Source organism: Corvus brachyrhynchos, unplaced genomic scaffold (assembly GCF_000691975.1).
Source record: "Corvus brachyrhynchos isolate BGI_N302 unplaced genomic scaffold, ASM69197v1 scaffold21, whole genome shotgun sequence".
In the NCBI taxonomy this organism is placed as follows: Eukaryota; Metazoa; Chordata; class Aves; order Passeriformes; family Corvidae; genus Corvus; species Corvus brachyrhynchos.
The window spans coordinates 2,810,724-2,833,841 of NW_008236924.1; the positions used below are offsets into that span (position 1 = coordinate 2,810,724).

Consider the following 23,118-nt stretch of genomic DNA (forward strand, 5'->3'; position numbering starts at 1 on the left):
TTCCCCTACAGGGTTAACTGAGCATATTTCTACAATAAATACTCCCATAACAAGGCCTAAATACGGTTTTCATCAATCATTATTTAGCTGCTTCCAACCTGTCACACCAGAGCATGCATTTACAGCAGCTCAGGAAAAAAAAATGCAGAAAAACCACAAATAAAAGAATTGGAATAGAAAAGCTGAATTTTCTATCATCAGGGATGGTCAGATGATCTTTCTTTTTGTCTTATGCAGTGGCAAGTGGACAGTCTCCAATGAATAAATAATTGCAGATCCAGGAAATGAGATTATTACTCCCATGAAGCTGTTGAAAAGGAGAGTTCACTGTGCCCTTCAAACATATTTCCTGATGCACAACCCTGCATTTACCTATGGAGCACAGCAAACCTGAAGCATGGGGCTCATGAGGAAGAGCTTTATAATTGTGAAAGGAGCCCAGAAACTGAAACACTTTGATTGCAGGAACATGTCCAGGCTGCACCTTGTCATTTCACAGGCCAGATGCATTGGAGAGAACTCCAGTGGGTAATCACAGAAGTGAGGATGGCTGCCTGCATCCTGCCTCCCAGCTCTCACCGTGCTGTAATATAGTTGCTTTTGCAGTGTAATTGCTTTCTCTGCAGGGCTTCTTCCTATTGATTCTGCTTGTGTGGATTTAAATGGTTTGTAGGTTGTAACTAGACTCAGGTTGGTCTGCACCTCCACTACTCTGTGCTAGGCAGCTCACGTGGCAGTTCGGAAAGACTTCAAAGCTGTCTAGATAGCATCACTCCCTGGCCTGCACGTATATTGGAAGAGAGAGGCTGGATCAGATAAGTTCAGAACATCAATAAATACGTGTATTTTGTTTGGTGACACTTGTTCAATTTGAGTCTTTTTCCCAGGAAGCAGCTTGTGTTGTGTCATTTTTTCAGCGCGCTGTGTAAATGCTCTGCATCTGCAACTGTCGAGGCTGGTGCCATCCCCTAGCAGCGCCATCTGCTCGCTCACAGAGTGCTTTTTGCACAGATAAAAAATGTGAGGTGTTACTCATAATTAGGCAAATCACATGCTGTGATCTGTGATTGATTTGATTCCTGTTGCTGGCTACCTCACATATGTCTGTGTGTCCATAAGCATTGTCTACATACCAGCATATGGATGCAGATGAATCAGAGGCTCACAAATTCTTTTTCCCCAATCCAGACAGATGGAAATGTTTTCCCTTCTTATTAGCAGCAGCTGAATTTCAGTCACACCAGGGGCCTCTGCTAGGAGCTCGCCTGTGTTTCGTGCTGTACACGCACACGTAAGTTGGCATGGCCGTTTATACTCTAATACCAGAAGTAAGCGATCCATGACATGCAGCAAAGGAAAGATGTAATTTCAAAGCAGTGTTCAGAGGTATCCACGTTATTAGCCTTCCTGGAGAAAAATATCTGGATATATAACTTAGCATTACACAGTGCAGTAACAGAATGCCTAAAAGGATGTGTGAGCATTGCAGAGCCCAAGTGTCTCTGCTGAATCTGACTTCTGGAAAATATTGCTGTGCTTTTCTTAGAATTAACAGAATGTGCTCTTAAACGTGTTCACCTCCCTCACTGATCTTAATTGTTTCTGGTTGTAGTATGGTCCAATGCTGGTAGTAAGGGAAAGTAACTCAGAAATTAGTAGTTCTGTATAATTTTGCTGTTGTATTCTAATGTCTTTTATAGATAGTGAAGCGTGGTTTACTGGTGGTTTTAAAAGATGTTTAAGGCAGGCAGTTGGGACACCAGGAAGGCCATAAAAATGAAAACACATGAACAGAGGTCTGCACGCTTGACTGGAGTAAAAGTTACAAGCAGTGGAGTAGCTGTGTAGTTGGATGATTTAGGATATTTTTAAGCCTCAACAGAGCTCTCTTCTTTTCTCTCCTGTGGCTACCTACAGTGTGTTTACTTCAGCAAGAGATCTGTCACCACTGGACTCAGATCATAACTAGGACAGCCCAAGGCAGAAAATAGGATATAACTTAGCACAAATCCACAGTCCTGCTGCTCCAACACCTCCTGTAGACAAGGATCAGATTGGAGCGAGCTGCTGCTGAGCAGCAGCTGCAGCTTGGCTTTTCTGCAAAGGAATTCAAGTAAATTGAAATGTTTAGAGAATACTTGGTTGATTTCATACTGGAAGGGGCTGAGCAATGTGCTGAGAACCCAGGACTGCTGTTGTCCTGTTTTAGAGCTTTGGCGTGGCTTGAGTCCAGCTTTGTTTGTACAAGGGAGAGCTGTTCCCCAGGGATGCCAAGTTAATCATCAGCACACGTTTGATTGGCTCTGCTGTATCACCTTTGGGTGAACTCTCAGTGCAGTGAAGAGCTTGAAGCATTTTCAGAGGTATTTGGTAATTTTACAAGTTGTGCTGCTCTCTTCGTTTCAGCTGTCTGAGCGTGCCTTACTAGAGAACTCCTGGAGCTGAGCTTACTTCAATGCACCAGAGATATTTTTCCAAAGCCAGTAATGATCAGTTCAGTCCTACCAACAGAGAAAGTTTTGTGGATGTGCAGCAGCCTTCAGATGTTACAGACACCTGATATTTGTAAAGCAGATCAGATGCTACAAACCCAGATTTCCCACCCCTGTGGATAGTGAATAGAACTCCAACATGCACAGTTGCATTTTATTTTCATGTGTATGTCTCTTGGTTTCATCATGTCACCTGTGGTTTTCCTTATATTATAAGTCAATGAAGTAAAAAAGAAAAGAGAACAGCAAAGAAGTCAAGGCAGATGTAATGCCTTGGAAATTTTTCGGTGTTGTTTTTTAATGTCAGCAGACATGGTGTAATTTAATTTTCAGAAGAGTCTCAGCTGCAAAGTAGCTGATTAGGCATCTTGAAGAAGCAGCCAATCTCTCAAAACACTCTGTTCATGAGATTATTACAGGTATTCTTCTAAAGAGAGAAACCCCTAGATTGCCAGAAATAAATCACTTTGAAGGATACAAACCCCCTTGGGTAGCCTTCCAGAAGCAGAACCCAGTCATTAGATCTCACATCACAGACCTGCCTTCTTTGCACTTTAAAAAGAAGAGTCAAAGATATAATTGCTTTAATGAAGCAGAAGGAATTTTATCTTTTGTTTCGAGTTATTAAAATGAACTTCAAGAAGTACCATAAAAGAGAGGGGTTTGTGGCATTGGACATAAAACTCCAACCTGCTCTGTCTGTGCCATTAAAATATATCAACCTTGGGTGGGGGCACAGTATTTTCTGAGCTTCATGGTACTGTAAAACGTATTCTGGTGAAGGTGACTGAGCCTTGTTTGCATAGAAAACAGAATTTTTTTGATTTTTTTTTTTTTTTTTTTTTTTTTTTTTTTTTTTTTGATTTTGTTGGTTTTTTTTGGTTTGGTTTGGTTTGGTTTTTTTTGTTAAAGCACTTGAATGCTTGGTAAAGTGTCAGAAACTGCAGCACAGCACACTAAGCTCATGATGCTGCATTTATGTTTTTTGAGTGCCCATTATAGGTCAGGGCTGTGTCAGCTCTGTCACTGACCCAGGTTATGTGACCTGGGCACACTCCACTTGTGATAAAGTTTGTTTCCTGGAAGAACAGGATGCAAACTACGTTTTGTTACATCTCCACTGGACCTGCTGCCTCCTTCCTAAAAGCAACCATCTTCAGACACACATCTAGCACATATTGGGGCGTTTTATAGCGTTTGTTTTAATGTTTGTTACCAATTCCATTCATGGTTTGCTTTCATTCTGCTGTGAACAGCTTACACTGTCAAATCAGAAGGTTTACTAAGAAAGGGATTTAGTAACATGAACATTATGTTCAGCTGTTTGAAGGACAAAATCAAGATCAAAAGAGACTCAGCGATTAAACAACAAAAAGTATGTTTAAGTCCTATTAAGGGCTATTTTCAATCTATCACTTACAGATTTAGCTGCATGCCTTAAATTTTTGTGCCAGGAGGCCTCTGGGAAAAATCCTGTTCTTGCAGTGGGGATCTAGACCAGAAAAAGGAGGAAGAGCTTTTGAAATAGAAACCGTAATCGTTGGCTTGCAAGTTGAGCACGAGGTCTAGATTTTGTGCTGATGTAAATGATGATCAGGCTGCTGTTCCAAGCAGGACCTTGGGGATGGGGTTCATTAGATACTCCCAAGTTTGTCTTCACAGCCAAAGGTAGATGCTGTCCAGTGCTTCCTGTCTGCTCTTCAGGAGGTGCATGGTGCCTGTACAATGCTCTGTGAGGTTTGCTGACACTCATGGCAGTGCCAGTTGCCTGATTCCTGCAGAATCTCTTATCAATTCTGAAGGTGTTTTACTCAATTTCCTCCCATCTCACTGTTTTATGAGGGCAACTCTGAACTTTTCCAGCATCAGACATTCTCCAGTGCAGGAGTAGGGGGAGGAAATGCTGGCTTTGGGACAGGTCCTGCTTTTTTTGGCTGTGCTCACAGCATGTTCTGGAGACCTTTGTGGTTTGGAAACTCCGTGTTGAGCGTCACACAGTGAGGTATTCCTGGTGCTTCCTTTTGAAAGAGGAGCAAGTCGTATGGGAATGTGCAAAACTGGGTCAGGAAGACTAATTTAAGCATGTCTGTGTCAACTGACCAAAAATAACAGAGTAAAGGTCACAAGGTCAGCTTTCCTGGTGGGGCAGGGGACATGCCTGACACCTGCACTAATGAGCTGCATGCAGTGTGGCGTCCTCGACAGTGCTCTGGGCTTGGCTACACGAAGAAAAATTACAGAGGTGTGATGCCTTTGTGGCTTTTCATTAGAGGTTTACCATTCTTAATGAAGGACATTTCAGGTGCCCTAAAATTATTGCTTTATCTCTCGGTTATTGGGGGATGAATTCTTGCTACTCCAAGCCAGAAAAAACTGAAGTGCAGCTTCGAGTTGTCCCTACCAGTGGAAAATGCAGTGCAGGAAAGTGTCACTGCTGTTACTGCTGTTACCACATTTAGCTTCTGGTGTAGTAGCACTGGTTGGACTTGAAGAAAGGAATACGTTTATTACCCACACAAAACTTCCCCTCTGTCAGGAGCAACTTAAAATGGCACTCAGGGGTGCAGGCAGGTGGGAGCTGCTTGTGGCTGTAGGGCAGAACCAGGAGAGCTTTTGCTGGCTGCTTGCTTTACAGAAAAGAAACTTTTGCCTTCTGACAGTCCAGCTGTGCACAGAGCAGTGTTTGCTTCCTGTAATGTCAGTGAGAGGTGGAGTTGAGCAGGAAAATGGTGTTCTGAGTGACTTCTCCATAGACTGCTCCTTGCCAAGCTAGATTATGCTTTAAGATTTTATTTTTACCATTACTTTGTCAAGCCTGCAGGAAGTCCACCATTTCCATTATTTCCACAAGCTTCCCTTGCACTTACTGTGCAAGGTCTTTGAATCCATTGGATCAAATCAAAGCTATTCCTTCTGACCATCTGAACTACAAATACACCGACTGTGAAGCATTATTTTTAAATTTCCTGTAAAAATTTAAAAGGATTTCCAAATATTTTTAATAATTCCCTGAAACAGTGTAAGGACATCTGTTAAAGTACTGAATTTCCCTGAAGACAGCACTGGTTGGGATTGCTTCAGCTGCAAAGTAAGGTTGTCAGTCAAAGGGCTTTTTCTATTTCAGTCTCTACTCTGGGAGTTTTTAGCATCTCTTCGAAAGCGAGCCAAAGAAAGACAGTGAGCTGTTCTGGCTTGTTTTGCCATGTGTTTAATCTAGCAAACAGTAAGTTGATACCTTTTGTGAAGTCTTCTCTATTCTACTGGACATCTCACTGCTTGGTGAGGAACCAAGCTACACAGTTTTGACGTATTTTTGCACTTTCCATATTCTTTCTTCTGCAACATGTGTCCAGTGTTTTAATATATTGAGTAGCTGTGGCAAATGCTGTTGTGTGTCTGCAAACATTTGCATTATTTTTAAGGCACTGGGTCTGCTAATGGGGAGCTGGAGTAAGAGGCAGAATGATGTATTTACTCTCCAGGATTTCCTGCAGAGATGAATAGTAGGTTCATGGTGAGCTGAAAGTGCATGACCAGCCCAAAGAGTCTCTAAAAGATGTGCTTGTTTATTGCATGCTGATATTCTAACTCCAGCTCTGTCAAGTGCTATGGCAGTTTATGAAAATATTGCTTCACTACATAACTATTTTATTGTGGTGCTGATGCCATATTGATCTGGATTTCCACCTGCTCATATGCATCAGAATACTTCATTTTGTGTCATGGTAACATGAAAGTGCAAGAGAAGGGGAACGTTTTGTCTTTTCAGTTGTAAATCCTAACTGGCTTTTAATGTTTTCATTATTTTGTTCTGTGTGATTGAAAGAAGCTGACATCATCACCAAGCTTGCAAGAGAGGAAATATTTTTTTTAATGTTCAGTGTTTAAAAGATGTCAGTGTTATTTCCTTTGTAAACAGAAGATGGTGGATAGAAAATCTGCAGAATTTTCAGCAAAAGGGAGTAATTTTTTCAGTTCTTTTTCATTCCTTAATGGAAAAGGAATTATGGAAATGAGAGCAGGCATTGCATTAAGTGCTTCCAATGTTCTTTCCCTGCAGACCAATAAAAACATCCTGCATTAGGGAAACTTAGTTTTTTGAAGGCTGCATGAATCTGAGTTCTGAATCAGTGAATGAGATAACTGTGCCGGGGTAAGCATTTCCAGGTCTGATTATGTATTTTAAGTCTTTTGTTGGTGGGTACCAGCTCTTAGCTTGTCTTGCAGGTCTTCTTCAGAGCAACTCTTTCTGTGACTTTTTATACTGGTTTATCTTGTAGTACTTCTGTAGCGCCTTCTCATATCACAAAGAGCAGTAACAGATTTTTCAAAGTCATGGGGATTGAACTATTTTTCCTGCCTGAATTTGGCCTTTTCAAAACACTCCAGCTGCTTGAAAACTCCATAAGCAAAATTCAAATAGTACAAGTCGAAAAAAGTGACTTTTCTGTGCTTCCTGTGGCGTGTTTATAGTAGTTACAGTCTCAGCCATGACTATGCATTATGCAGATTGTAACCATCTACCTTTAAAACCATCCTTCATCTCTAAGTGTGCAGTGGATATGCAGCAGTAAACTGCTGTTGCTGGGTGTGTTCAAATCAGGTGCCTGAGCTTCAAGTGAAGCCATCTTTTCTGAGCTGTTAACTATAAAATAGTAATAGCATTAATTTCTAGAAGTTCTAGAGGATCACAAATAAAAACTAGAGACAAGGAGAATCATTACAAGTCATTACCACTGATCCTTACTTCTAAATTATTAATCATAATTCAGTTTCATATACAATATTACTTAAGCTGTCAGACACATTGCAGAAGCATAGAAGGATGATTTGTCCTCATTTAGTGTATGAGGGGACAGAGGCACCAAGAGCTTCTGAAACTTGTCCAAGATCTGGAAATGATTAAGTGGAATTCTTTTTATTTTTTTTTTTTATTTAGTTGTAAATAGTCTGAATGTAGCCAAAATGTTCTAGTTATAATTGATCAAATGAACCTCATTTCGCCCTTTGTTGCTGAAGGGCTGATCCCATGGGAACATGCTGCAAAAACAGTGAAGGCAACAAATGTAATTATTGTGAATATTTGATCACGTGTGAGACTGGGTTTATTTTAGTTTTTTGAGGTTTATTTTCTGCAGACACCACTGAGAATCGTTTGTCCATCACTAGATTGTTCCCTGAAGCTCCAGTCCACCACAGGACTCCCATGAATCATTTCTGTGTTACTGTTACATTTTATATGCAGACAACTTAGTCCTTCTGCCATGATCCAGAAAAAATGGCACCTATGAAAATATTGTGTTCCTTACAAATTCAGGAGGCAAGGAGAACATGTTTGACCCACCCGATCCTCTATCCCCGTCCTGATTATTCATTCCTAATGGAAAGATTTTGGAAATGCTGGAAAAAGACATGGGGAATAAAAATTTTCAACTTCTTCCTGATTTTCTTGCTTTTTTATCTCCTCTGCCATCCTGTGTCTCAGTCAGTTGATGAATTTGATCAGCTGCCTGCTTTAGGCATTACAAAGAGGTGCTGGCGGTGAATTTCCACCTTGCACATTAGATTTTTGGCTGATTTGATTTGGGGTCACCCTGTGCTAGTGCTGTGGGTGGCTAATAGCCCCTGAGGAACCAACTGTGCAGGCTGGGGCTGCCTGTGGAAAACATGAGTTCCCCGGTGCCTGGGCTGTGTTTGCACACAGGAGGAGCCAGATGGTTGGAGCTGTGGGTTCTCTTTGGCTTCACTCTGCAGGAGAAATACCTGAGATGGATGTTGCCAGGTCGCTGTGTGGCTCCTGTGTGCTACCAGCTGCTCTGGCTCTTCTCTCAGAGGTGTGTTGAAAGCATAGAAATGAGAAATTGGTAGAACTCTTTATGGTCAAGTGGGGAGTGGGGAAGAGTTCGTGTCTTGTGTTCTGCAGACCCGGTGGGATGGGTCACAAGCTGGCATCCCAGCCCACAGTTGTAGTGGTGAAATGTGCCAGATGGTTTACAAGTGCTTTGAGATCTAAGGCACTCATGTTAATCAGATTTTCTCCTCCCAGCCCTTGGGCATGGCTCACTCACATGGTGGGCAGACACTGTCACCCACTGGAGTCGTCAGAAGCTGTAATTTTTCAGATTTGCCTCTGAAACGTGCTGCTGCTGTCAACTATCCTCCCAAAACCTTTGGGAAGCTTAGGTCAGGTCTGATATCCCCTGCACATTTTAAAATACCAGGTTGGGTGGCTTATACCAGCAATAGAGGCAACCATCCCTCAGCAAGGCACTGCCTGGGCCAGACAGAGCTGTGGTGTCCACTCTGGGTTAATCCTGGACAGGAAGAGTTACTGCAGGGTAGGTGCACCCCAGCCATGCCCCCAGCCTTGGGGTCAGTGCTGGACAAAGTTGCAGATGTCTCACCCAGGCAGATCCCAGGCAGCCATCCCCATCTCACACCCTTGGTCTCGTGGTCTTGTTCCAGGGCAACCCACTGTACTTCCAGTCCGCCAGAAACGTGACCGTGAACATCCTCAACGAGAAGACAAAAGTCCTCACTCGCCTTGTAACAGGTAAGGAGGGGGAAAGGCTGTTTGGAAGGACTAAGCAGGGGTGGAAGTGGGTGTTTTGGGATGCTGAGCTGGCTTCAGACAGCGCACAGAGGGGAGCCCATTGTGTCTCATGGAGTACAAATGAAAACTTCACTCCACTTTGTAGAAACAAAGCCAGAGACATGAAAGCCATGCTGGAGAAGCAACTGGCTGGGGCTGTCTGATAACAAAGCAGACCATCGTTTTCATTTGAAAGCCAGTCCAGAGTTAGAAGTGTTTACTGTACCACATCAGGGTCAAGAAGAACATATGCCAGGCTGACATTTCTGTTGTAACAAGCACAGGTTTTTTCTAAGACATTTATAACTTGCCTGAAATCTGGAGCCCAACTGTGGCCACACTTTGCTGTTTAAAGTCCTTCTGCTGATGAAGAGCTCCCTTTGCTCCCAAACATGAGTGTGTTGGATGGGGAAATGGGTGTTTCACAAATCTCCAGGGCACAGCAGCTTTTGAATGAAGGCATGAGTAATTTGGGTTAAAAGAGCCTAATGCATTATATAAGGTATATGGCACTGTATATAAGGTGTATAATGTATATTTGATGTGGGATAGAGATATATTCACTGAGATTTATGCATGGACTGTGAGAAGTATGTGGCAAAGCCAGTAATCCATAAACGTGTTTCTAAGTTGAGACTGGGTTGCTTGTTTTGCTTATATAACATCTTGGCCTTTAGTCACAGTATTAAATAATTAAATATGCAGCTTCACTGAGCAATTACTTAGGCAGCATGTGTGAAACTTGCCTGGAGGAAGGAAATAAATTCAACCCCAGGCTCCCTGATTGTCACATTCAGAATGAAGGTCTTCAGTTTGTTGGTTCTCCGTATATTTTCAAGAGGGTGTTTGGTTCACTTAAGCACCTCTGTGTCTCGAGAGGTTGGGAGGACACACTCAGTGATACATCCCAGTGTGATGCTCTGGTTATTGAGCATTTTATGCATTCAGCACCAGCTTTGGTGTCACAGTGGAGCAAAGATGTGGTCCCATGCTGCAAAGATGAACAGGGAGGGGAGGTGGTTAATAAGCAAGACACAAATCAAATTTAAAGTACTGGATTTTCTCAATGTGGCTGCACAAGCTTTTAAGTATTTCCAAGGATCTCAGCATGGCCTCACTTGTCTGTAGTGCAAACCACATGCATGATTCCGTGTGTCCAGGTGCCAGTACAGGTGACCTGTGCAGGGAAATGCTGGGTAGGGATGGAGTTTTTAAGAAAATACTGGCTTTCAGGTGTTATTTCTCCTGTCTTTTGAGAAATGAGACCAGTCATGAAGATGCCCAGAATTAATGCAAAGTGCAGTCACCTGCCTTGTGCAGGATAATATTCCAGGGGGGCTGTGGCTTATTAGATGCAGCTGGCAGGGCTGTTCAGTGGTGATTTGTCCAAAGTCTGGCCTAGGTCAGTAACCCAGGGCAGCCTCTTTGTAACTTTGCAGCCTTTGAGCCACAAACCTGCACAGAATCACTATTCAGGCAGCTGATGTTTATGAGACCCCACAACAAAACACATTGCCAGAGGCTTTCCAGCACTGCAGGGCACAGCAGCCTGCAGGAAAAGCAGCAGAATTGAAATAAGATCTTTGAAGGAAAGTTTCACTTGTCTAAAAACTTTCTGCAGTGTGAGAGGATGCCATTTTTCTTGGCCTGCGCATGATTGAAGGGGGTCTAAAACAAAACATTTGCTCCAGTGCTGGTGTTTGGGGTTTTTTTGTTTGTTTGGTTGGTTTTTTTTTTCCTAATTGGGCTGTGCATGACACTGGTAGAATTTTAATCCAGATATATTTAAAAGGTGGAAAACCAGGAATCTTTGACACTGCAGCATCAGTCCAAGCAAAATGGGCCCAGGAGCTCTTGTTGCCTCTTACACCTGCACCAATGCTCTCAAAGCATGGCTGGATATGTTCATTGCTGTTTCACATATGGGTCTGTCTTTCTGTAAAAATATCCCAGCTGTCTCAAGTTCAATGGTGATTTTGTGGCACACATAAGCATTAACAAAAACATAAGCAGAAATAGTTGAGCAGTTGTTACTTGGGTAGAAAACTGCCCTTTTCTAATAAGATCTAAAAAGCCTCCCTGTTTGGTGTCTCTGAATGCAATTTGTAGAGCTATTATTACTCAGCAAATGGGTTTATTGAATGTATGAAGCTACAGTGTGATTTTCTTATACTTTTCCCTAAAGTAAAGCTTCTTCCCCCTAGGCCCCCAAGCAGTGGAAGCACACAGCCAAAAATTTGAGGTGAAAACCCTCTCTGGAAAATTGCTGTTTTCTGCAGATGACAACGAAGTGGTGGTTGGAGCGGAGAGATTGAGAGTTCTAGGTAAGACATTGTTCATTAAGTCACAGTTTTAATGTGCACCTCTTCAAATTTGAGTATAGTTTTGCCTGACTTTCCTTCCTACTTGCTGAAAGTTTCTTTTGGAGATAAAATCTTGTGCTGTCCTTATGGCTTTGAATCTTCTCCAAGCAGATCATGGGCAGGAGTTTCTATGTGAGGACTTTCTTAACTTGCACAGTTTGTTATTTCCCCTCCAGAAGAAAACTCCCCTGGAAGTGGTTTGTCTGGCTGAGTGAAGTAGCTTTAAAACCAGTTCTGAAACTGAACAAACTTTTATCTCTTGGATCTGGGATGGAGGACAGTGAGGGATTGCCTCAAGGATGTGCCCATGTCTACAGTCACTGTGCAAAGGCAGACCTCAGGGTTCATGCGTTTGGTCCCAGCACTGTCACCAGCTCCTCCTTCCTTCTGAAAATAACAGCAGGAGGATCTGCCTTCCCAGCTGGGCTGCCTGCCAGGCTTTACATTGGTATTTCTTAATGAAAACTGAGGATACACTCTGGGTTTGGGGTGTGGGGGGTTCTTCCTTGTTTCTTCAGATTTTTTTTTTTTTTAAGTACTTGGAGAAACAAAACAGTTGTGGCAATTGTAAATTTCCAAACTTATTTGATAGTAACATGAAATTAACTGTCTGGAACCTGAACTTTTGTGCTCCCCAGTTCAATCCACGCTCTTTGGTTAGTCTGGGATTTGGTCAGGAATGTTTTCACATAGGACCAGAGTGGGTAGCTCAGTGTTGGTCACAGTTAGTCACACAACAGTGCTGCTGGTCTCTGTGGAGGCACCAATACCTGTTTTACAGTGGCTTCTTTTGGATGCATCTTTTCATTCCAAACTGTTCCTTACTTCTGTTGTAAAAACAGATCAATAAGGAGCTTGGAATGATAGATAGATATAGATAGTATTTATTATTATTATCATCATCATCATTATTGTTATTATTTCTAGATATTTAATAGTATATTATGTATAATATAAATGGGACTTGGTATCCAACCATTAACATTTTTAGTTGCCTGATGTCCTGCTGTTCTAGATGGTTCCTGTTTGTGGACAGGTGGAGTGTAGCTCTCTGCAGGTCACTGTTGTTACACACTGGACTAGTTCAGTCACCAGCTATAAAAAGTTAGGTGGGCTTTACAGGATAAATGTTGAAGTTCACAAAATTAAGAGTATCTCTGTTAGCTCAAAACTTTGAAGAGACCCATTCAAAATCCTTGTGGTGTTACAGAGCTGGGGACATTTGTAACAATCCATGTTCTCCAACAAATCTCCCTTCACACTGCACCCTTCAGAGCTAATTTGTGCAGGGTAGATGAAGTCAGGGAACAACAGCTTTTAAGTGTTTTCTTGGAGACCTTAAAATAAGGGAGATTTACATCACTGGTTTAAAAAAAATATACAGAACCTTTTCCTTACGAGCTGCAAGTACTCCTTTTCAGATTACATACTTACAAAAAATTGCTTTTAAGTTCCTCTATACTTTCAAGAAACCAGGAATTATTTTTGATAGTTATTTTGAGTTTCTGCCTTGTTTTAGTCTCCAGAATAAACAGCATCAAAAATCCTGCTGATCACTGTAGTGCACTTTCATTTTGTACCTGCAACTGTTTCTCGAGATTGGTTTGACTTTTGCAGATCTATCAGAAAAGAAAAAGTAGAATGATACCACTGGTGATGTTACATAGCAAGTATTCTGATGACCTTGAGCTGAAATGCTTTCTGAGTTCATACTTGGCTTTGTTTTTCTCCAGCTTTGCTTCCCCAATCTAATTTTATCTCCAAAAGCGTTTGCCGTGGCTGTTTGCCACGCTGGGAAGTGTTACACCATATGTTCGTGTTTCTTGGAGTGTTTTTGTCTGCTCTGAAGGCCAGTCCGAGTCGTAGTACACAGACAAATTCCTTTGATCATTTTTCTGGTGTTTGGGCTCTCAGGTGCTGCTGGAATGTGTCTGCTGGCACCCATCTATGCCATGTAAATAATTCCAACTTGTTCTTGTTATTGCTGAACACGTACTTGTTGTAGAGGCAAGTTTATGACAACAACCTGGCGTGAAAGTCATCCTACAGAGGTCAGAGCAGCAGTTCTTGTGGCCAGCTTTGAATCTTGCCAGTGACAATAACTCTTTTCTTTGTACGGACTTCAAAGCTTTTTTCTGGAAGTTTGTGCTACAAACCAATGGTGGATCCTTGTCCTGAGAAAAGAGCTGCTCTCCTGTTTCGAAATGAACTCTGCTCTGGGTACCTAGAGGATTTTTCAACATTAGCAAGGGATAAAAAAAAGGAAGAATACACAGAATTATAGATTAAAAACAAATGCAAGTAGGACATATGATGCATTTGGTGCTTCAAAAAATTGCGCAGCATGGAGAGTGCAGATTACCATATGAAAGTGCTTTTTATTTGATTTGTATTTTGGGGAGTTATTTCTGACTTAGGAGCATTAAAGGACCCAGAAAGACCGAGCTGGCCACCTCTGCTTTTCATGTATGACATAATTTAGAGTACTTCAATGATTTTATATGATACAGCGAATCCAGTCAAACCTCTCATCAGAGGCGAGACTGGAGGATGACAGAACTCCTGTCTGAGGGGAAGGGCAGCCCTCTGAGCCCTCTGGCCATGGAGAGTTCTGGCAACATGGACACAACCTTTTCCAGGTGCAAAGAGTTCCCTCTGCCATGCTCAAAGTTGGGAGCTCAGCACTGCCTGGGTCCAGATGACTCTAAGGGAGCTCATGTTTGCCTGCAAGAAGTCCTCTAAAAACTGAACCTTACAACAACTCCACTCTGCCCTTTTCCTTCCAAGCCCATCTGCCAGTGCTCGTGTGCTCCTTGCTGGGATGGGATGGAAGCACATTCTCACTCTCAGCACCCCTTCCCTCCACCAGCTTCACTCCATGGAATCTGGGCACCTTGTGGTTGTTCAGAAGGTCCTGCAGCAATCCTCAGAGCTGCTCTCGTTCCTCAGAGCTGCAGCTCTGCTTTTGCCAGGCTTGGATTTCTGAAGGCAAAATCTGCCACTCCTCTGCCTGCGGTGCTGCTCGTGGGGATGTGTGGGGTGATGTGCAACCCTTCCCTGCCAGCCCTTGCTCTGGTCAGCAGAGCTTTGGGCAAACCCCGTGGACTCACAAGCTCACACCTGGCTGGACAGCCCTGTGGGGTCATAAACACAGACCTGTGCAGGGCAGATAAATGAGTTTCCCCTAACTGAATTTGTATTTGCTGCCTCGTCCAGCAGAGCCCCTTCCCCCTCCTCCTTCCAGAAACGGAACGTGTCCAGACCGTCTGAAAAATGGGGTGTAAGAAACCCTCTTTAGTTAAAAGAGTATTAAAAAAATAACTTTGATATATATTAATTACAATTTCATTTAATGGCTTATTGAACGTTATAGCATTTATAAATAAAAGACAATCATAAAGCATTATTCTGACTGTTAATTAGCTCTATTTATTCTCCAGATTAGTTTTTAAATATGCCCTCTAGATGCCACTTGATACTAATTAACAGAGTTACATTATTATCTCTATAGAAAGGCATTTTTAATTAAATCTAAAGCAATTTAAATTAGCATGAGTTTTTACAGAAATTAAACTCTGGTCAGATGCTTAATTTAGCCTTATAAGACAACATCTGATGACATGCCAGTGTCAGTTCTCCCAAGGGCCTTGACATCTTTTTATTGAGATTATTTTTTGAAGTTTGCTTTCAGGGAAACTTGCCAGTATACTCTGGTGTTTAATATTTATGATGGATTTTACCAATTTTTTTAAAGACTAAATGTTGATGGGAATCCACGTGCATTGCAGTGAGCTGAGATAAAACCACAAAAGCCACACTCCTGCAGCTTACAGGAGTCTGGCAGTCCCTGGGTTTGAGTGTGGAGGAAGGTTTGTGTGGGAGGTGGGATTGCATGGGCTGGATGCTGTCCCATTACAAATCAACCACGCTTCTTAACCACTATTAAAATTACCATTTTGCTTTGCAACAAGGATAGGATTAATCACAAACCCACATGGTCCCTTCTCTGTGACAGGACAATACAGGGGTTGCTCCCACTCCCCAGAAAATGTGCCTCTCAGACATTTGGATTAGCATGGCAGGAGCTTTTCTTCTAATGGAGCCTAATGATAAAAATTTGGCTAAGGCCTTCCCCTGTGGCAAACCCTAACTAAAATAGCTGTATTTAGAGTGGGGTGGGATGCCTTTCATCTCCCAGAATAAAGACTGCAGGAGCAGTGTGATGCAGCCCAGCACAGCAGCCCTCCCCAGCACCATGGCTGATTTAAGGGTACCTTTGATCTCACCAACCTTTCCGTGCCCTCCATTATAATAATTTGTCAGTTGTTCTATTTCTACCCTGGAGCTTTTTTTCCACTGTAGCCACCACCCTTTGGGCAATGAACCACATGGAGCATGTCAGTGCTGACCACAGGTTAGACTTTCATGACTCTTAGTTTGGGAACGTTTTTTTGTTCAAGTTTCTCTCCAGCTACCTGGGAATGCACCTGGAAAGGGGAATCAGCTGTTGAAAGGTTATTGCAAATTTATTAGTAAGTTTGGAGTAATTAAATCCAAGGCACATTTCCAGCATTTTATTTATGAGCTGTTTATTAAGGAGTTTAGAGGGTTTAGTGCAGGAAGCAACAATAAAAGCAGTGTAGTTCAGGAGTGCATGGCTATTTACAAGAGCATGTAGTGACAGGAGGAAGAAGAATGGCTTTAAACTGAAAAAGATTAGGTTTAGATTAGATATTATTAAAAAATTGAATACTGTGAGGGTGGTGAGGCACTGGAATGGGTTGCCCAGAGAAGCTGTGGATGCCCCATTCAGGTTGGATGGAGCTCAGAGTGACCTGCTCTAGTAGAAGATGTCCCTGCCTGTGGCAAGGGAGTTGGAACAAGATGATCTTTAAGGTCCCTTGGAAGCCAAATCGTTCTGTGATTCTATGACTCTCTGACTGTAGAGAGCTCTTTTAAATGGCAGTGTTGGGGCTGTTGTTGGGGGCAGAGGCAGGAACCTGCTCTGCAGTTACAGAACACGAGGTGCTGGGGCTTGTTACTCATGGAAGGGTTAAAAAAGCCTTCGTAATATCCTTCACTTTGGACAAGAAGAGAACAGGATTTAATGTGGATGCACTGAACTAACACATCTGTGTCAGCTGCCCCAGCTGCCTTAAGCTTCACATCTACAAACATTTTCAGGGATCCATGTATTAGCTTGATCTGGGAGGAGCCCTGCAGAGCTGTGGCTGCAATGCCAGCCTGATTAGAGGACTCTGCTCACATTTCCTCCATATAAAACTTTTAGTGGCTTCTTTCCAGCTTTTATTTGCTGCAATAGTTACAGGAGAGCAACTTTAATGACTGCAAGAGTAGTTATATTTCATTAAATAATCCGCAAAGTTATTTGACTGGTATCAGTCATTTCAAAGGGTGGGGTAAGCTTGAAATCTAACAGTTTCCAGGAATTCCCACCCATTTTTACAGCATGTACCCTTCTTCAGCAGCGATTATTTATGGGTCAGGACATGCATGGTTGCCCTTTACAGCAGCCATTATGATTTCAAAATGGCATTTTGCTGAAGTGTTTGTGGCAGAGGGAACAACTCTGGTAGCCAAGTGTTGAAATCAGGCCTGACCCAGAGAGGAAACTGAGCTCTCTGGTCTCACCACTGAGTCTGCTGCAGCTTTATGCCTGAGGGTAAATGCCAAGCTTCAATCTTTGTATTTTGGTGGATTTTGGGCGCTTCCTTGAAAAACATGTCCTTGCTACAGGTCTGTAAGTCTCCTTTTCAAAGGGGACATGGTGCTGCAATATTCATTTCTTAGGATACTGAGACATTTTCCTACTCTGATCCTTTCCCTTTACAAAGGCAGTGGAGAGGAAGGTGCCTCTAACCCAAAGGACAGGGAACTTCTCTGGGATGCCTCACTGGGATGCCTTGCAGTGCTTCTGGAAACAAACTGTACCATCAGCCTGGGGCCACAGCCCTTTTCCAGTTCACCCAGTTGCACATGAGCTCCAGCTCACTTAGGCTGCTTCAGCACTCCCTTCTGTGCTCTCAGCCAGAGAAAGGAACGAGCCACAGCCGGCTGCTCACCAGGCTGGGACAGGCATTTGACCTTTTGCTGAAGATGTATGAACTTCTCTAGGAAGCAGCTGCAATACTCAGTACTCACTGCCCACAGGTAATTAGGCAGCAACACTAATGCAGTCCCGGAGCAATTGCCAAGCTGTCGTGTAGTCGTTGGTCCTGCAGGAAAGGGCCAGGGAATAAAACGAGGGAAGTAGGGAAATGTGCTGACAAATGAAGATACCAGGGTTTAGCAAGGCTGGAAGCAGCCTCTGCTGTCTGTAGCGTTCAGGCGTGGCAGCGCAGTTCCGTCAGATTTCCTCGCGCTCGTTGCAGAGCTGTGATGGTAGAAAAAAATTATGTTTAGCAAAATTAAGGAGTAGTGGAGGGCAAAAACATATGTCTCCTATCAGTGGTTAAAGCCACAAGAAGATGGGGTTTTTTTGCTCTGAGTTAGGAATCATGCTGTTGCTGTATCTGTGTAGGAGTCAGGGGTCACAAAGTGATTTAACCTGTAACCAGCAGTGACAGAGAATTAAAAAGCTATGTAGAAAAGAAACCTCATTTGGTTGAATTGGGTGGGTTTAGGGTTTTATTTTCCAGAGGTTGAGATAGCATTTTTATTTTCTTCCAAATAAAGTATTTCTCCCATTCTGCAAGGGAAGAAGTTAAAATTACCAATTCTTGATTGAATACTTCTGACAGTTCCCCTGCCTTGAGGGCAATAGGTGTAGACCCTGTTTTCCATTCTTTTTAATGGCAAATCCAACCAACATTGCTCTCCTTTTTTTAAAATCCACTCATCCAGATTCCAAACTTGTCTTTTCTTGGCAAGAATAATCTGTGTTGGGAGAGAGAGATACTGGGAAGTTTTCCTTGTGTTTGCTTTTACTTAAAGTACATTCCAGGCTGAAAGGATAGCATTTATGTAAAGTGAATAGGCTTCGAGTCCAGGCTGAAATGTGTGTTCAGATTGTGTTGTGTTCCCTTAATCCTGTTTAAGGAAAGAGAGGAATCATCCACCATCAGATTAATATTGATTAAATGTCACAAGGATTACGAAAGAAACATACTGTACACTTACCAAACACTGAAATCAAGTTTAAAAGTGTTGCAGATTTATATTTTATTTCCTAAGTGTCTTCCCCAGCTGATCTATTTGAAGCCCACATAATATTCTCCGTGATAAATTTCCACTGTGTATTCCCACTTCAGGTGCTCCCCTGAGTTCCTTTGCAACTTTGCACAAGAATGCTGAGAAGATTCAGGGATAACACTGCTATTGTTGAGCTGCAGGAAAAGTGTTGAAGGACCCCAAAACTAGTCAAGAAGGAAATATCTAGAGGTCAGCATAAGTTGTAGCAACCTTTCTTCCTATGTCTGTTCTCAGTTTGGGTGTGAGCCTGTCTGTTCTTTTCCCTTTATATCTCTCAGACAAATGGACTGTGGCAGGGAGGCTGGTGAAGATGGTGTGACTACAGGCACATGCATCACTAATGACCCACTTGCTCATCTCAGAGCTTGCAGCTCATCTCACTGTTTGCAAGTTTTCCAGCTTAAACCTAAGCTCCATTGATTTCTTGGGACTCTGAGTCAGAGAACTGTTTCTCCTCCACCTGGCAGGACTGGAGTCACAAGGAGTTCCTGTCCGGCCTAACTCAGCCACAGCCCAGTGCCTAAGGCTTGGCTCACTCCCTGTGTGCATACAGTGCCAAGACCAAGAGCTAAAAATAATCTGTAATAAAAGCAATAGAATCCATTATAAAAAAAATTAGATTACATTTTTATGATAAACACTTTGTTGATGCTGCACATGATCTCATTATTGCCCTTATTATTCAAGATTTCTTGATTGCCCTTAAAAGAACAACTCCCCAACACTTAGACAAAAAAGGAATACAGACAGACCTTTGCAATGAGCTATTTTTATAGAATCCTGGGAAGAAACATGAATGAAGCTTTATGGCTTTTGTTCAGTGTGCTAGCTTAGCCTAACCAGGCTATTATTGCACCCTGAAATAGAGCTCTTATTGATTTCAGATTTGATGGGATTCAAGGGGAGCAACAGCAATTACTATGCTCACCCATTTAAAAACATAAATTAAGGATGAATAAGGTTTTTCAAGCTTGGAATTAGAAGAAGCAGTCACAAATAATTTTTATCTTCATTGTATTGGATTTACTTCCTGGGCATCTGTTTGCACAGACTTCCTGCGACTGTCACATATTATCCTGATGAGACCTGCAGAGGAGAGAACCTCCTCAGATGGGTGTTTTAATGAACAAATTGCTGAATGTGTCCTGATCAATAATAGTGGGAATAAAAGTAGTTTATGGAGACCAACAGCACACTATACATTGCCTCTTGACTTCAGCTAGGAAAAATCACAGCAAATCCTTCTCCTTCCCCCCTCATTTGCACAGTACTGCCTAAGGCAGAGCACTAAAGAGAAGATACACTAAGGCCAGCTTCATCACCAGGTTCATCACAGGGCTCTGAGACCCCACTCTCATTAGAAAGCAGTGATATACAACACTAAAGGTGTACTGGAAGTCTGGAACTATCACTAAAAAATACAGAGTGGGAAAGAAATGTGTTGTCTGGAAGGAAAAAGGAAAGTGGGGAATAGCTAACCAGGTGCATCTGCCCCTGAGTGGAAACCTGATGTCTCCCTGCATCCTGCTCACCCCCAAGAGCTGCTCAGCTGATTGCCACCTACCCTTGACAGCAGGAGCATCAATCATTAGTCTAAAAATACCTCTCATTGTATTGCATTTGAGCTCCTCTTCTCTCTCTTCCAGCAGAGAGCAGGGGAAGTCCAGAGCAGGTTTTGTGCAGAGGGAGTGGGATGTGATCAGTGTCTTGCCACGATGGCTGGGTCCCAGCTCTGGCCAGAGGGAGCAGGGATTGTCCTTGCCTTGGCACCAGGGAAGGTGCCAGGACAGGGTCATGCAGCTCAGGTACCTTTGCAGCACTCAGGGAAAGCAAGAGGCAGCTTGAGAAGCTTAAATGTTGAAGCCTGTGTTCCTCTGGCTGGATCTGTCGCTGGTTAAGATGCACCTTCCAGCTGAGATTTGCTCCTTTCTTGGGGCATTTGTGCTCCTCCATTTCCAAACCCTAAAACTGGACTGTAAATGTTCTGTTGCCATGAGACTCTTGCTTTTGTTCTTGAATGAAGTGAACATGTACAGGGGTCTTTGACATCCCACAGTGCCTTATGCACTGCAAGGGGGAAAAAAGGCCAAAAAAGCAAACACTCTTTAAATGAATCTTTATGGCAATTCAAAATACTTTAGGTAGATCCTGTCATATGCTTTATAAGTTCCTGACTGATTGTATGGAATTAAGTTATTGGGCAGAGAACCAGATAATGGAAACACATTGATGAAATAATTTTTGAGGGACATTAAATGGAACTTAAAAGAAAGCTGAAATAGCTTTATGGATTTTTCAGTCAAACTGTTTATGAACATTTATTGGTGGTAAATTACACAATGTCAGAAGAGGGAATCAGTATAATAGAAGCCTCTCTGATATAATACTGTGAGAAAGAAGAATTTACTGCCTAGGGATGTACAGTACAGTGTGTTTAAATACTAATGATATTACTGTTTTCTTCTGTCTTTGGCTGATTGCACATAAGTTAGCCTTAGCAGCAGCAGAGAGTCTCGTAGATGGAAAAAAAAAAAATTCAGTACTTTGCTAAGAAATAGAAATTTTCAGTTACGCATTTTTCATGGCAGATAGAAAATGTTTTAATAATAGATAATTCAGGAAGCAGAAACCATTTTGTACAATAATAAATGTAGGTTACATTTGCTTTATACTCAGTAAAAGGGGAAGAGGGATAGAGCAGTTTTGATTGAAAAGGGAGATTATAGTGGCTGATTCTTGAACTGTTGGAGCTGTGTGTTAATACCATTTGCCAAAAGCCATCATTGCTCAGGTATAGGACAGTGAAAATAAGACTGGAGGAATGCGAGACTGGATGGAAATTGCTGGTCCTGAAAATATTGCACCTTGGGTTTTGAGACACCAGTTCTTACAGTCAGGAATTTGTCAGATCTGTCATGTTGTCTGTCCCATCTAACTGAAGAGCTGCTTCCATTGTAGCTCCTCTTCTGGCTAGAAAACCCTCACTTTCCTTCCCAAGTACATTCAGGACCAGTTTACTGCTGCTCATATAAGCATTGGCTCTCATCTAAACATCGGCTTAGAGCCAGTAGTTCTTTTCCCTTCGTGTTATTAACCCTTCTAATGTATTTACGCACAGCATAGCTACCCTTCCTTAGCACATCGTGCTGCTCAGCTACAAAGCCAAGTCCTTCCAGGCTTCTTTTGTAGGACAGACTTCTCCTGTTTGTGCAGTCATGACAGTTTTTCCTCGCTGTACGCTCTCCTCACTGGGGATGAGCAGGGGGGGCACACAATAGTTTGAGGATTCACTGATGATTCTTAAAATAATGTGATTTTTTTTCCATGTTCCTGCTAGGCTTCCTTCTTGCCTTTCAGTTTAATGTCACGTTTGCTTTCCCTTTGACTCTGTCACACTGCCATGAATCATGAGTAGCATTCAGCTTTTATCCAGAGATGTTATATTTTAGAAGCCTCCAACATGTAGAAGGAATTTTTACTGCTTTTTTAAGCACATGACCTTGGACTTCATATTTTCAATCATCTGTTGCTCCATAACATCCCAGTTTTCCTCAGCAGAGCCAAAATAGCCCAATTCAGTGACAACAGCACATTTCCCTCAAAATTTCCTTCTTTTTTTGCCAAAGCCTTGAGTCACAGTTGGATTCTGTGATCTGAAGAGCCTTTTCCAACATAAGTGATTCTGTGATTCTAAAACCACTAAATGAGGTCACTTCCTCCAGCCTTCACTTTCAACACCATCCAACACTGATGCTGTCAAAGCCTGGCTGGGGACTTCCACGGTGGCCAAAAGCCAGAGTTTGACACAAATATCCAGTGGAGCTGAATTAGTCCAAGGCAATTTTTTCCCTCTGGAGCTGCTGATCCCCCAGGCAGAGACTGGGGTTCTCCAGAATAGAATAGAGGGTGCTGGAGGGAGGGGGCACATTTGAGGTCTAGAAAATTCCCAATAGCACAGAAAGAAGAGGATGGTTCTTTACTGAAATCATCAGGCAGCAGGGTGAAACCAAAGGGAGAACTTCTCCAGAGTATTTAATTCTTCCATCAGCCCCTTGCTACAGAAAGGGAGACAATTAGGGTGAGGATTAGGTGAGGAAAGTTTATCAGTGTCTCTGATAAACTTCCTCTGCCAATTCAAGGGGGCCCTCAGCTGCTGACAGACAGAGTCAAGGGAGGGATGTCTCAGTCCTGGTCCCTCAGCATCCCCTCGTGGCTGATGTCCTACTCAGTGACAGGGACAGGTGGCCCTTTGGGAGATTCTGTGTTCTTAGAGGAGAATAATAAGGAATTACACAGTCGAGGCAGGAAGCCTTATCAAGGCAGGTAGCATTCACTTCTAATTCAGATCAAAGGAGAGAAACAGAAGGGTTGGAAGTCTCATTCCTGTTCCCAGTGCTTGAGGGACTTTTTCATGGATCTGGCAATAAGGGAGACAGGAAGAGAGGGTTTGAGAACTGTG

The 23,118-nt window shown here is 42.6% G+C and overlaps 1 protein-coding gene across 5 annotated transcripts in view; it reads left to right on the top strand.

The window, feature by feature from the left end:
• SGCD (sarcoglycan delta) overlaps positions 1 to 23,118 on the top strand; it is a 259,400-nt gene that overhangs the window by 200,304 nt on the left and 35,978 nt on the right. For all 5 annotated transcript variants that reach the window (XM_017728137.1, XM_017728139.1, XM_017728138.1 and 2 more), the window contains 2 exons: positions 8,958 to 9,045; positions 11,289 to 11,408. In XM_017728137.1, the coding sequence (XP_017583626.1) occupies positions 8,958 to 9,045; positions 11,289 to 11,408 (208 nt within the window). The remainder of the gene's footprint in view (positions 1 to 8,957; positions 9,046 to 11,288; positions 11,409 to 23,118) is intronic.